At 31.7% G+C, this 12,919-nt stretch overlaps 3 protein-coding genes across 9 annotated transcripts in view; 2 read left to right on the forward strand and 1 right to left on the reverse strand.

Annotated features, from left to right (window-relative positions):
- The window catches only part of AdamTS-B (ADAM metallopeptidase with thrombospondin type 1 motif B), a 30,283-nt gene extending 20,381 nt beyond the window's left edge, over positions 1-9,902 (forward strand). The window contains exons 4-17 of one of the 4 annotated variants that reach the window (XR_004690600.1): positions 1,837-2,083; positions 2,561-2,868; positions 2,937-3,211; positions 3,368-3,514; positions 3,589-3,739; positions 3,821-3,910; positions 4,480-4,795; positions 4,870-4,997; positions 5,085-5,534; positions 5,884-6,146; positions 6,404-6,915; positions 7,330-7,503; positions 7,588-8,877; positions 9,787-9,902. Coding sequence is in view for 3 of the 4 variants with exons in the window: in XM_035087300.1 (XP_034943191.1) it covers positions 1,837-2,083; positions 2,561-2,868; positions 2,937-3,211; positions 3,368-3,514; positions 3,589-3,739; positions 3,821-3,910; positions 4,480-4,795; positions 4,870-4,997; positions 5,085-5,534; positions 5,884-6,146; positions 6,404-6,915; positions 7,330-7,503; positions 7,588-7,739 (3,213 nt within the window). In the remaining variant the exon portion in view is untranslated. Of the gene's footprint in view, positions 1-1,836; positions 2,084-2,560; positions 2,869-2,936; positions 3,212-3,367; positions 3,515-3,588; positions 3,740-3,820; positions 3,911-4,479; positions 4,796-4,869; positions 4,998-5,084; positions 5,535-5,883; positions 6,147-6,403; positions 6,916-7,329; positions 7,504-7,587; positions 9,265-9,786 lie in introns of those variants that run through there. The other 3 variants (XM_035087301.1, XM_035087300.1, XM_035087302.1) reach the window with 3 other exon arrangements.
- Positions 1-12,919, reverse strand: part of LOC118069304 (zwei Ig domain protein zig-8-like) — a 147,318-nt gene that overhangs the window by 108,761 nt on the left and 25,638 nt on the right. The window lies entirely within an intron of this gene.
- LOC118069301 (calcium/calmodulin-dependent protein kinase type IV-like) lies at positions 9,925-12,075 on the forward strand. The gene is made up of 9 exons (XM_035087306.1): positions 9,925-10,116; positions 10,237-10,309; positions 10,374-10,442; positions 10,629-10,784; positions 10,980-11,124; positions 11,345-11,420; positions 11,530-11,626; positions 11,702-11,845; positions 11,901-12,075. The coding sequence occupies exons 1-9, from the start codon at positions 10,022-10,024 to the stop codon at positions 11,982-11,984; spliced, it is 939 nt and encodes a 312-aa protein (XP_034943197.1). The 5' UTR covers positions 9,925-10,021; the 3' UTR covers positions 11,985-12,075.

Genomic DNA, 12,919 nt, shown 5'->3' on the forward strand with positions numbered 1-12,919 from the left:
AATGATAACGTAAGACTCTATCATTAAATATGAGCAAGGTATCCACAGCCACTGACAACCATCTACAGATTATTGTGCCGAGTTTTCTAAGCTTATCCATATGTTAATGATTTAATATTAAATTATCAAACATTCACTTTTGAGTAAAAAGCTAATACTCCATTTAATCATGAATTTATAATATTTTTATTTTATCTTTTTTTTTTTTGTCATATTGCATATTTTTGTCTCAATGGGTTGGCAATGATGATAATGATGATGAAAATAATGAATATTAAAATTTTTAATTGATAATTGAATATTGTAATCAGTTTGTAAATTGATACTTAATTGTTGGTAGATATATTGAAGATACATCTCTGTATGTGAAATATTTCTGTCTGAACTTATCATTTCTAGATGAAATATATTTGCTACTACATCTGAATGCTAGTGTATTTCAGCACTAGAACGTGATACATAATATCTCTTCAATTATTATCAGATTGTCGACGAGACGATATATGAGGATTCGAATTTCTCAGTACATAAATGTAACATACCAGTCTAATGGTTGATGAGAAATCTTCAGAATATAACAAATTTCAAAATGATGTCTTCATTAGTAAACTATTAGAGATTCTCTTTGAATTGTAAACTTTGCTACGTTTGTACTATCAAGCAAGCGTTAAACTAAACAGCTGATTAGCTTACATCACTCTTGTAGTGTTTCTTGATGATAGAACTCAAACATATTATTAAGGTCTTTTTTACTATTATTGATTTATAATTAACAAGAAAGATTGTTTCTTCTTTTTTGATACTGAAATTGATAAATAATTGCTCAGTGATTGATGAAGGTCTCATGAATAATAATAAATGTGATTTTATGTTGTTATTATTGCAACATAATTGTCAAAAAAATTGGTTAAAATGTTAAGGTAAACAATCCAATTAGTGATATTGTCCCAATGAAGTATACGTGTTTCTTCTCAAGTCACTAATTGGAGCATTTGCCTTATTAATATTTCACAAGGTTGATTGATACCTTTCTTCAATAAATTTTACTCTAAAAAAATTTGTTGACAATTATATTCCATCCTTTTGATACTTTTGTATACTATTTTAGCATTTTTTTTTACTTTTTTGACGTTGATCAATTTTTTTTGAAACAATGATCAATTAAGAGTAATTGTTAATTTCAAAATTGCTGTTAGTGAAAAATAGAGTGAATTGAATAAATGTTATTTTTTGTGTCTCTTCTGAGTCACGTACTGTATAAGTTGTTAAACAAAAAGGGTTGATATACCCATGGTAAGCTAATACTAGAAGATAATAACTCCTGTGGCGCCAAATCAGATATCCTTTTTGCTCGGCGTCCACTCAAGAATTGTCCTCCACTCGACCAACATTACTACAGGCTTTTGTGTTGGGACTGGCGCCATGAATTTTCACAGTCGACAAGAAAGCTTGATTGTATAGTATCGAATCTCAACTCTCCAACGACTAATTTTAATGCTTCTCACGAGACCTGTACTAAAATTGCCATTCGCATTCGATCGTAAAACTGAACGAAAAAAACCACTTTCATAATATATCGTAAAATAAAAATGAAAAATATTTAAATATTTAGGTAATAAATATTAAACAATTTACAATATTGATTGAACTGACGTGGTTATGAGTTGAAAGTGATTATCAGTAACACATCTTGGAATAATTTAAAAAAGAATGATGATAGGAGACGTAGAGAGACGAATAAGGGAAAAAGGAAAGAGTAGATATACAGAAGAAGGTGAGACGTAGAAGGTAGTAACAAGGCTGAAGAGTAATATGAAACCTGGTTTTGTGTTTCAGACGGGTGTACTTCGAGGAGAACATGGCGAGTTCTGGCTGGAACCAGTCAAGAACGAGCCAGGAGAAGGAAATGGTGCACGTACTGGGAAAGAAGTTGACTCTGAACGGTATGCGTATGCAACGAATGCGAGTGTGGCGTCTGGTAGACCTCACCTTGTTTTCCGACGTTCGACTGCTGTGGAGGTTGGCGCCGGACAGCGAAGACGTCGAAAGAAGAAGAAATACGAGCGAAACTGTGGAACACGTGGTAAGCCATCATGCAACGTATGTAAATGCTTAAAAAGAAAAAAAAAGTAAATAATTGAATAAAAGTCACGGTTCTTGTTATAATTAAATCATATCGTTTATCATGGCTTAAAAATAATGACTGAATGACGATTAATTCAATTCCATGCCTTGCAAGATTGGATATACAAAAAAATGACCAAATTTACTTAGTAGAGTTTACGTGTTATTAAAAACAATGAATATCTTGGTCGTGTGTTAATAACCACAAACGTTCGAAGCGATTCATCACGGTGGTGAATGAAATCTTAATTGTAGGCTCGGTAATCGGAGCAATCTACATTAATCATCGGGTGACCGAAGCGGAGTAGAGATCCCCCAGACAGGGCTGTGGCTTCATACTGGCTCTGGTTGATAAACGCAATTGTGGCTTGCATACCTATGAAAGAATTTCTAGTCTCAAGACTGATCATAGCCTGAACCTTCCGACATCTTCCAGACCCTCGGAGGTTGACTGAGACGCGTTTGGAATGGCAGACTCAGCCTGGTCTTGTGCAAGTTCAAGGTCGTGGACGTAGGAAGCATGGATGGCAGAGGTCAAAGAGATCCATTAGTCGTCCTAGACACGTCGAGGCACTTGTAGTTGCTGATACCTCTATGATGGCTTTCCATCAGGATGGTGATGTCGAGACATATCTACTTACGATTATGAATATGGTGTCTGCACTTTACCATGACCCAACTATCGGAAACTTCATTAATGTCGTCGTTGTCCGCATCATTCTTATGGAGGAGGATGACGCTGAGGTAATTTATTCATTATTTTTAATTATTTCGTATCATTAATAATGTAATTTAGCTAGTGATATTTCCAGCAAGGACTCAATATCACTGTGAATGCCGACAAGACACTTTACAACTTTTGCAAGTGGCAATTAAAGTTGAATCCTACTGATGATTCTCATCCCAATCATCATGACGTTGCAATATTGGTGACACGTGAAGACATATGTTCAAGAGCAAATACCCCTTGCAGTACTCTAGGAGTGGCTCATGTGGCTGGTATGTGCCAGCCTGATAAAAGCTGCAGCGTCAACGAGGACAATGGCATCACCTTGGCACATACTATAACTCATGAGCTTGGCCACAAGTAAGTTATGACTCAATTAATACGACACGAACCTATACAGCTTAACTGAATTATTATTATTATAAAATATTGTCAATTATTTCAATCATAAATTCACTGTTTACCTTTCTCTAATCTTTTATCATTTTTTTTGGTCCGCGATAATATTCTGCGAAGCTTTGGCATGTATCACGACACGGAAAAAATAGGTTGCAGCAAACGAGATGGTGATACATTACACGTAATGACGCCGACTTTTGAGGTGGATACAGTGGGTGTGGCTTGGTCTCGATGTTCACGCAGAGACATTACAAATTTCCTTGAGTATGTTGTTGACATTATTGCCCTTAATGATGTTGCTTGTAACAAAATCAATGATTTATTTTCCTTTGCTTAAGCCAAGGAAAGGGAGAATGTTTGGAAGACGAACCAGCAGATAATGATTACGCGTATCCGGATCTACCTCCTGGAGCGATGTACAATGCTGAGCACCAATGTCGACTACAATTCGGGATAAGAGAAGCTTCTGTTTGTTCACCGTTGCAAGAAGTGATTCTTTTTTTTGTTTGTTTTGTTATGGTTATCAACGTATATTTATTTTTCATTAAGTATTATATTACTGTTGAATAGATTTGCTCTAAACTCTGGTGTATTGTTGATGGATCATGTATTACTATGCTACATCCGGCAGCCCCAGGAACACATTGCGGTAAACATATGGTAATTATAACATTATAATTAGTATCATAATTTTTTAAAATATTTAAGTATTATAAAATTGATAATAATTTATTTATCAACTTTATCAAATTAACTTTTTAATAATCACGATGCAAGTTTAACAACTGTAAAAATAATTTCGTGAACTACCAATGTTTGAGTAATGCATTTTTAATTAATTCGCGAATATTAAATATTTATGAAAAATAATTACTATTATATTGCTTATTCAGTTGAATAAAGTCAATCAGAATTTACTTGTTACATTATGAATTAAAATTGTACTTCAAGCGATTTATAAAATTTTATATTATTTTTTTGTTAATTAAAATTAATCAAGTCAATGACTTCATTTTTCAAAGCACATTTAATTTAATTGAAAAATTTTATTCTATTAATAAATTTTAATGTTCTTATTTTTTTAATAATTAAATATATTTATTTTTGAATATTTAAAAAATTTAATCAAGAAAACAATTAAGAAACTACATCTAAATAGTAAACAGCCGTCAGTTAATTAAATTATGCAACAACATGTGACTGTTAGACTGTTTTTTTCCTGCAATTAGTGGTGTCAAAATCAGAAATGTGTACCAATAGTCGATCGTCCGAGCCAGATTGACGGTGGATGGGGTAAGTGGGGTAATTGGACAGAATGTTCGAGAACTTGTGGTGCGGGAGTGTCGATAATGGAACGGAAGTGTGACCATCCAAGGCCAGCACACGGCGGAAAGTTTTGCATCGGTGAGAGACGACGATACAAGATTTGCAACACTGATCCATGTCCTGAAGGTGTACCAAGTTTCCGGAGTATCCAATGTAGTAAATATGATAATACAGAATACAAGGGAAAAAATTATACCTGGTTACCATATTTTGACCAAAGTAAGTTATTTAATGTATCGAATATGTAAATATATGAAATATTTGTTAATTATTGACGACTGAATTATTCATAGATGAACCTTGCAAATTGTACTGCACTGACACTAACGAGAGTGTCATAGTTCCCTGGGGTGAAGCAGCTTTGGATGGTACACCTTGCAACGTTGGTACGCGTGATATGTGTATCGCTGGAATATGTAGAGTAAGTTCACTTATATGTACATATACCAATTATATTTCATGAAAATTTTCATGGCATACAACTTAATACTCTAAACTTTGGGGATAGAAAGTTGGCTGTGACTGGACTGTTGATTCTGAAGCTACGGAGGATCGTTGCGGTATTTGCCATGGTGATGGAACACAATGTGAGACAACGAGCGGAATTTATGACAAAAATGAAGGACCTGGTTATCGTGAAGTCGTCGTCATTCCTGCGGGTGCAAGAAATATCAAAATCGAGGAGCTTGGCAACAGCAAAAATTACATTGGCATTGGGCTAAGGAATTCCAACAAATACTTCCTTAATGGAAAACGGTGCGTGCGGTGTTTTGGAAGACACCTTGGGATTAGTATAATGGATCACACATTGGAGACTAATGTTTCCGTTTCGTTGGACAGGCAGATCACTTTAGCGGGAGAGTATGAAGTCGCGGGAACGCCTGCATTGTACGAACGTGATCATGAAAAAGAAAAGGTCAGGATTCCGGGGCCTATAAAGGAGGATATTGTTGTTTATGTACGTTTTCTTTAAATTTATCTTTTATCTAAATATGTATGTGAATAACTTCAGAAAAACAATGGAGCATCAGAGCATGAACAAGCTTGCATTATTCATAGATTATTTAAAATTTAACCCTACTATGCATGCAGTGATATTTCTGTCACATTTAACGATTTTAAATTTCAATAAAAAACTTTGTTTTGTAAATTCACATGAGAATAAATGTATATTATAATATAAATAGTGTAGTATTGTGTCGTGTTGGAGTTTAATAATATATTAGATCACATTTATTGATGAACAAGTCATGCATAGTAGAGTTGATAAATAATTTGATTAAACACTAAACATCTTGTTTTTTCAGTTGATCTATCGAGGACATTATCGCAACTTAGGACTTCATTATGAGTACACGATACCTAAAAGTGAACCAGACCGTGCTCCAGAATACTTTTGGATTCTTTCTGATTGGTCAATATGTACAGCAACTTGTGGAGGAGGTACACAAACATCGTATGCTGTTTGTCATGAAAGAAAAAATGGTATTGTAGAAGAGAGATTTTGTGATGAAAAAACGAAGCCTGAATTTGTATTACGTGAATGCAACAAGAATCCTTGCCCAGCTAGGTAGGCTTTTTAAGTTTAATAGATCAATTTATTTAGTCTTATAGACGAACAAAGAAGAAGAAAATGTTTTCACCCAAGTTTATTTTACCTCGTCATTCTGAAACCAAGTCTTCCATCTCGAATGTTTCCTACAAACTTTCTCGATCCTCCTGATATCCTTCTCTTTATATCTAAGAATACCTAACACCAACTTATCAAACTTCTATCCTGCGTGACTGGTGTATAAATTGAATAATTTTCTATACATATATATCCAGGTGGTGGGTTGGACCATGGCAAATGTGTCCAGTTATTTGTGGTGAGGGTGTGCGAAAGCGATCAGTGATGTGTGTATCATCAGCAAAAGATCCAGATGGATCAGAACTTGCTTTACCTGATCGAGAATGTGATAAGAATGCAAAGCCAGCTGAGGTTGGACCTTGTATAGACCTCCCACCATGTGGACCAACTTCCGAAATTCCTTTAATTATATACACTGATAACAAGGTCGCCGCTTTCTATAATATCAGTACTAATGATCAATCCAATCTGATCACTGTGGATGGCAACTCTACTGAAGAACCAGAGATTCTGGAATTTGATAATGTGGTTGATGAAAATCCTAATAATTCTGTGTATAATACCAAGTCAAAGTGGCTTGTATCAAAATGGAGCCACTGTATACATGGAAAAAGAATAAGGAAGGTTTCATGTTCATCTGCTGGTGATTGTAATTTAAAAAACAAGCCCGCTTCGTCAGAAGAATGTCGAGGAGAGAAGTGGGTCACTGGTAAATTCTTTAATTATTGTGTAAACTTTCATTGGCTTATTAATTTAAGGCTATTACCCACAATTTCAGAAAGTAATAAAACAATCAGTTCACTCCAACATCAAACATGTTGGAATTATGTTTTTCTAAGTTGTAATAAAATTATTACATTAATAATTGAAACAGTTGAAATGCATATTTTATTAGATGTTGAATTTAACTGTTGCTTCAATATTCAATAAAAATTTATTATTTTACTCAGAACTCTTTTATTCACCATAATTTTTATTATGAAAGTTAATAGAACATTTTTATTCATTACTTTTTCTTTGCTGCTATTAATTTTTTTAAAAAAAAAGTTATAAATTCGTATTTAATGATAAATTATTTAATGACTCCAATTATTTTTATCGATATTTTGAATGAATATTACAGGTAAATGGGGACCTTGCAATGCAACTTGTGCTTCAAAGTCGGGTGTGAAAAAAAGAGAAGTGATTTGTAAAGACAGATTGACGAATAAAGAGTCTGGAAACTGCATTCTTCACCGACGACCTCTTGATACCAGACGGTGTTTTTATCGTCGTCAGTGTACGGAGGAAAAACCCGGTAAGAAATATTTCAAAAAGAAAAAAATATACAAAATGCAAGTATACTAGTGTTATAATGAAATGTTTTCAATAAATTTTTCAGGTTGCAAAGATATTATCAAGCCCGTGAGTTTATGTATATCTTACAAACGTATGTGTGACTTATCATCAATTGTGCGAGAAAAATGCTGCGCCACATGCTTTAAAAGGCGGCGTCATGTTCGACACAATCGGCGACATAATTTTGGCGACTAACAATAGAGCATTGACGTCAAATTGATATTATCGAAACATGGAAATGTTGAATGTGATGGATAAAAGATATGCCCTAAGGGTGCTGAATATCACCAACAAAATGCGTTGAATAATATTGTAAACATTCAATAGTCAACACTTTAGTATATGAATTGGCTCAATATTCTGATAATATCTGTCCATTAATTTCGAGTATCTTGTTTGGAAAATACACAAATCAACGAGCAGTTAATTTTGCCATGCTTAAAACAATGTTCGAAAGTTCTAATAGTTCATCTACCTAGAAAATATCGATTATCCAATTATTCAATCAAATTTACATAAGAAATAACACATATTAGCTCAAACTATTACTTATTTGATCATTTGTATTGAAAAAAATTTTTAATAATTATATTCCTTTTCTAAAAAATGTATCGATATCTAATATCTGCTAGACAACAGTATTCATTCAGAATCTAATCTTTGTATAATTAATGTCAAATTAAATATAACTTTAAAATATGTAAGATACACAATATTGTAACAAATTACTGACAACAATGTATTTTGCATACGGAATGACCTTCGACTCGATAAAAACTCTTAACGTACAAATAATGCATCAAAAGCGAATAAGTAAGTAATGACTATCATATCGAACTAATGCTTTCATATTAAGCAATTTCTAACATGGCTATTCTATTTAGAATTTTTATTGAGCCATCATGGCTTGTTCATTAATGATGTAATCTAATTTTGGCACCTGTGCCAAACTCAATTTCTTCTGAGCTGATCAGTAAAATCAAGGGTCATTCGATAATGTTAAAACGAAGAAAATTTACAGTAACGTATTATTACGTCATCAACTACGTCTGCAGTAAACACTTGCCAACTATGTTGAAAACCATTTTCTCAATTTATAAATGCGTAAATAGCTCGATAAAAATTTTCTAGCTGTTGTCTACTGCGACTCAAAATTAACTTAGCTAATAAATAGTTATAGTCATTATTTAACCAACATCACAGCCATAATTGTTAAAATAATATACATGATATTTTTTATACATTATTTTTTCTACTCAATTTACTATTAAAACAATTTAATGAAAGATATGGCGTAAGAAAATAACAGTGATAAAATTGTGATTTCATTCTCGTAAGTGATATGGTTATTGTTTTATTTATGTGTAAACTTATTCATTAATTGAATTTCTCACAATCGAATTGCTTCTACTGCATAATGTACTTATATATTTTTGCTAGCTGTATTTGATAAAAGAATTATAATGTTAATAGAATTTTTTACTGACCTCTCATAACAATCAATGATGATGAATAAAAAAAATTTACTTTTTCAATAATAACCATTTTTCTTATTCTTATTATCCATCTATAATTCAATGACAAATTGAAAAGAAAAAACTCAACTTCATAAAATCAATCCAGCTGCTGCCTTAATCCATTTACATTTAAACGAATGTTTCCTGTTTAACATTGACCTCAATTTCCATGACAAATCATTGCTTACAAATGTTAACCAAGGCCTTAGTTGTATTTGGTATATAAATCTATTTTGTTTATGATTTTATTTTATTTAGAATAATTTTAAATGTTAATAAACCTTCATTATAATATTTATCGTTCAACATGAAATGAAAGATGTAAAAGATTATTTTATAAGCTGAGTATGCATGTCTATATACTATCTAACTCAGCAACTTCTTTCATACGTGTTTGATATGAAACGTTCATGCGTCACGTTTTCGAATAGATAATAAGCAACAAACTGTTCGCAATATTCTGAATTTTTGTTTCAACGTTTATTGTTACACCTAAGTAGTACAAGTAATCCTCAATTTTTATTTAATTATTGAATGTTATTTTTTTTATATTCACATGTAGTGATAAAATTCATCATAAAAATCATTGCAACTACCTTTTATAAGCAATAAATCATAAAAAAAAATCGTATAAATCATTTACTAAAACTTATAGTATTATTTAAAAATGTAAATAGTCTTTGTTATTTTGATAAACTTATCTCATGGTCGACTGGATTTAACAGATCCAAATTTACTGTATCGTTACAGTAGCAGGCATAGCGATTGAGATAATCCAAATGCATCGTCTCGCTTGTTCTGCCAGTCAGTTACATTTAAACTTCAGAGCATAAGACATCATTCAGCACTGGTGAAAGCTAAATTTATTATCTGTGCAGTTTGTTCAACTTTACTTGAAATTTTAACTCAAACAAATTCTAATAGTTATTTCAAAATTCTGTCGCAAGTTATATTGTAAATATGGAAGAAGCAATAAAAAATGAAAATACGTGGCTAGAAGATATATCAAGAGGTGTGATTCAAAATCAATATATCATTGGTGATATTATTGGCAGGTGTGTATGGGAAAATTTGCCGTGAGCGTATTTTGTATTTATCGATTACAGTGTTTGTTTTCTTTGATTATATCAACTGAATATTGTCACAAGTTTAAAGCTTCGAAAATTTGATTGCAGAGGCTCAACTTCTACGATACACTATTGTTTACACAAAGGGAGAAAAAAGTATGCATGTAAAATAGTTCCAAAGGTAAATAAAAAATAAAAGCAACAAGAAAAAAAATTAAATGCTATTAACAAATATATACTTCTAGACAAAATTGAATAAATTTGAAACTCTAACGAGGATCCATGCAATGTTGTCGTTGCAACATGAAAACATTGTGAGTATAAGTGCAATAAAAATTTTCAAAAACATCATGTTATTATAAACTTTCAAGAGATTAGAATAAATTCTCAAGCTAAGAGAGCATTGACACAATTTCCTAGTAATTTTAATAATTAAAAGTAGTTAACTTGAAAACAAGACAACATCGTTATAGACAATTTTAAGTGGTATGTTTGTATAGGTAGCTGTAAGAGAAGCGTATGATGATGCACTTCGAGTGTACATAATAGAAGATCTGGCGTTGGGTGGCGAACTTCTCGAGAGGTTGGCCTCTTGTGGAGGATATTCTGAGAAGGACGCGGCTAAAGCGATTCAAGATGCTGCAGCAGCTCTAGAGGTATTTTAACAGATTTATCATTCCATTTAAAGTTAGAGATAGATAAAAATCAATAAATCGATTGACGAACATTATCATAAGTTTGTTCATCACGATACAATATCGAGTATTTTTAAATTCAAATACAAATTAAAGCTGATGACAAGTAGTTAGAAATTTACATAAAAATCATATTTATTTATTTTGTTCTTATAGTATATTCATGATAGAGGAATAGTTCATGGGAATTTGAGGCCTGAAAAATTACTTTATGCTCAAGAGAGCAAAGAGTCAAGATTATTATTGGCTGATATTGGCTCAGCAACACCTTCAATGAACTCCTACAAAATTTTGTATTGTGGTTAGTAAAGAGTAGAACTTTTTGAATCTTTCAATACAGATAAATATCTATCGTTTATGATTGGATTAGTCACTTGACAAATAACTGATGATTTACTATGACTAATATACATAAAAAACAAATAACACAAAAGTTTATTCATGAATAAATAAGACAGTTATTTTATATATGTAAAAAATATGTGCATACACCACTGTATGAAAATACTTTACATTTCTAGCACCGGAAGTGATAGCTACGGGAAAAGCTACATCAGCATCAGACATATGGAGTCTTGGCATCGTTTTATACATTATGTATGTGTTTATTAATTTTATTTATATTGATTCAGAGTTAGTCCTGTCATACTTTGTACTTTGATAGGATATGTGGATAAAAAATAAATTTAACAAATAATGTTTTCAGACTTTGTGGCTTCGAACCTTTTCGGAATGTTGAAGATATGTTTCCAGAAATTTATTGGAATGATAAAACTGAGGAAGCGAAAAATCTAACAGCTTGGGTAAATAAAAATAATTAAAATAAATTTTTTCTACAGTACTATAAAAATTTTTTATCTTTTATTTTTATTGCATAGCTTATGCAAGAACGTTCAACGGACAGACCAACTGCTCGTAAACTTCTTGAAAATTCATGGGTACGTGGTGAAAAAACTGCACTGCATTCCATGAAAAAAACAGTTCAACATTTACGCGAATTTAATGCTCGAAGAAAATTTAAGGTATGTGATTTTTTACAATAAAAAATAAATGAATAAGAAGAAATTTTCTCCACAGGCAGCAACACTTGCAGTACAAGCAACACATCGGGCCATTGCTTTATCAAGTTATCATGATCCAGCTGTTTTATCAACTATTTAATTTTAATTCTTATTTTAGTATTTTTTTTTATTAAATTTTATAAAATAAAGGAAAAAATTGTTTTGATACTTATAACAAATTCTACTTTACCTAGAGATAATAATAAAAGTTAAATAAAATACATACTATTGGTCACTAGTAAGTAGTAACAGTCTTTTAACGGCAGACAGTAAACGATCTGCTGCTTTTTTTCTTCTTTATCACATGTGGATGTATGTCTACGATGATTCAAAAATTATCTTGCATAGATTGGTACGTTTTTAAACAGTATCAATCAGCTCTCGATAACATGATAGCAAGCATTGATAAAATATTCTTGCATCTTTTTCCTGTAAACAGCTGCTCTTCACGTATATGAATCAGGTAGGAAATATGCAGTTAGCGGTTGAACGAATAATGAATTTTTGGCCTTATAATAACAAACTACATGTATTGCATATTACACATCTAAGGCGATTACAGGTGATATTAAATTGATTGCTTTTTTCTGAAACGCTTGTTTTCCACTTTTAATATCTACTATCTATTGCTTTATCTCTCATTATTTATATTTAAATTCAGTTCTCGGCGTTACATCGATACCTGTCACTTCCAACTCTTATTGAGAGAAAAAAAATAATAAAATTTTTCACTGCAAAAAGATACTTCAGAAACATCTAGAAATACTTTTAAAAAAATGTTTCAATAAAGTATCTGAAATATGCGATGAACCAGATCAATATCGTCTATAAATAAAAATAACGAAAGATATTCGAAATGTTAATAATAGAATTCATTCAATAATTGACTAAAAATATTCATTTGTAAAAAATGTTAACTAGTTCAGAATTCGTGTCAAGATGAAATAGAAAATGAATATATCCAGAAAAAGACATAAATATAAATAACGAATGAGATATTCTGTAAATCCTTGGGGGCTTATTCAGAGTGATGAC

Source organism: Chelonus insularis, unplaced genomic scaffold, assembly GCF_013357705.1.
Source record: "Chelonus insularis isolate UGA/USDA-ARS -01 unplaced genomic scaffold, ASM1335770v1 contig_406_pilon, whole genome shotgun sequence".
Lineage (NCBI taxonomy): Eukaryota > Metazoa > Arthropoda > Insecta > Hymenoptera > Braconidae > Chelonus > Chelonus insularis.

Excerpts from the sequence above, each read along its gene's own strand:
- LOC118069301 (XM_035087306.1), top strand. The coding sequence starts at position 10,022 with ATGGAAGAAGCAATAAAAAATGAAAATACGTGGCTAGAAGATATATCA. Across the intron at positions 10,443-10,628 it reads CGTTGCAACATGAAAACATT|GTAGCTGTAAGAGAAGCGTA; the intron begins GTGAGTATAAGT and ends ATGTTTGTATAG. Across the intron at positions 11,125-11,344 it reads CTACAAAATTTTGTATTGTG|CACCGGAAGTGATAGCTACG; the intron begins GTTAGTAAAGAG and ends TTACATTTCTAG.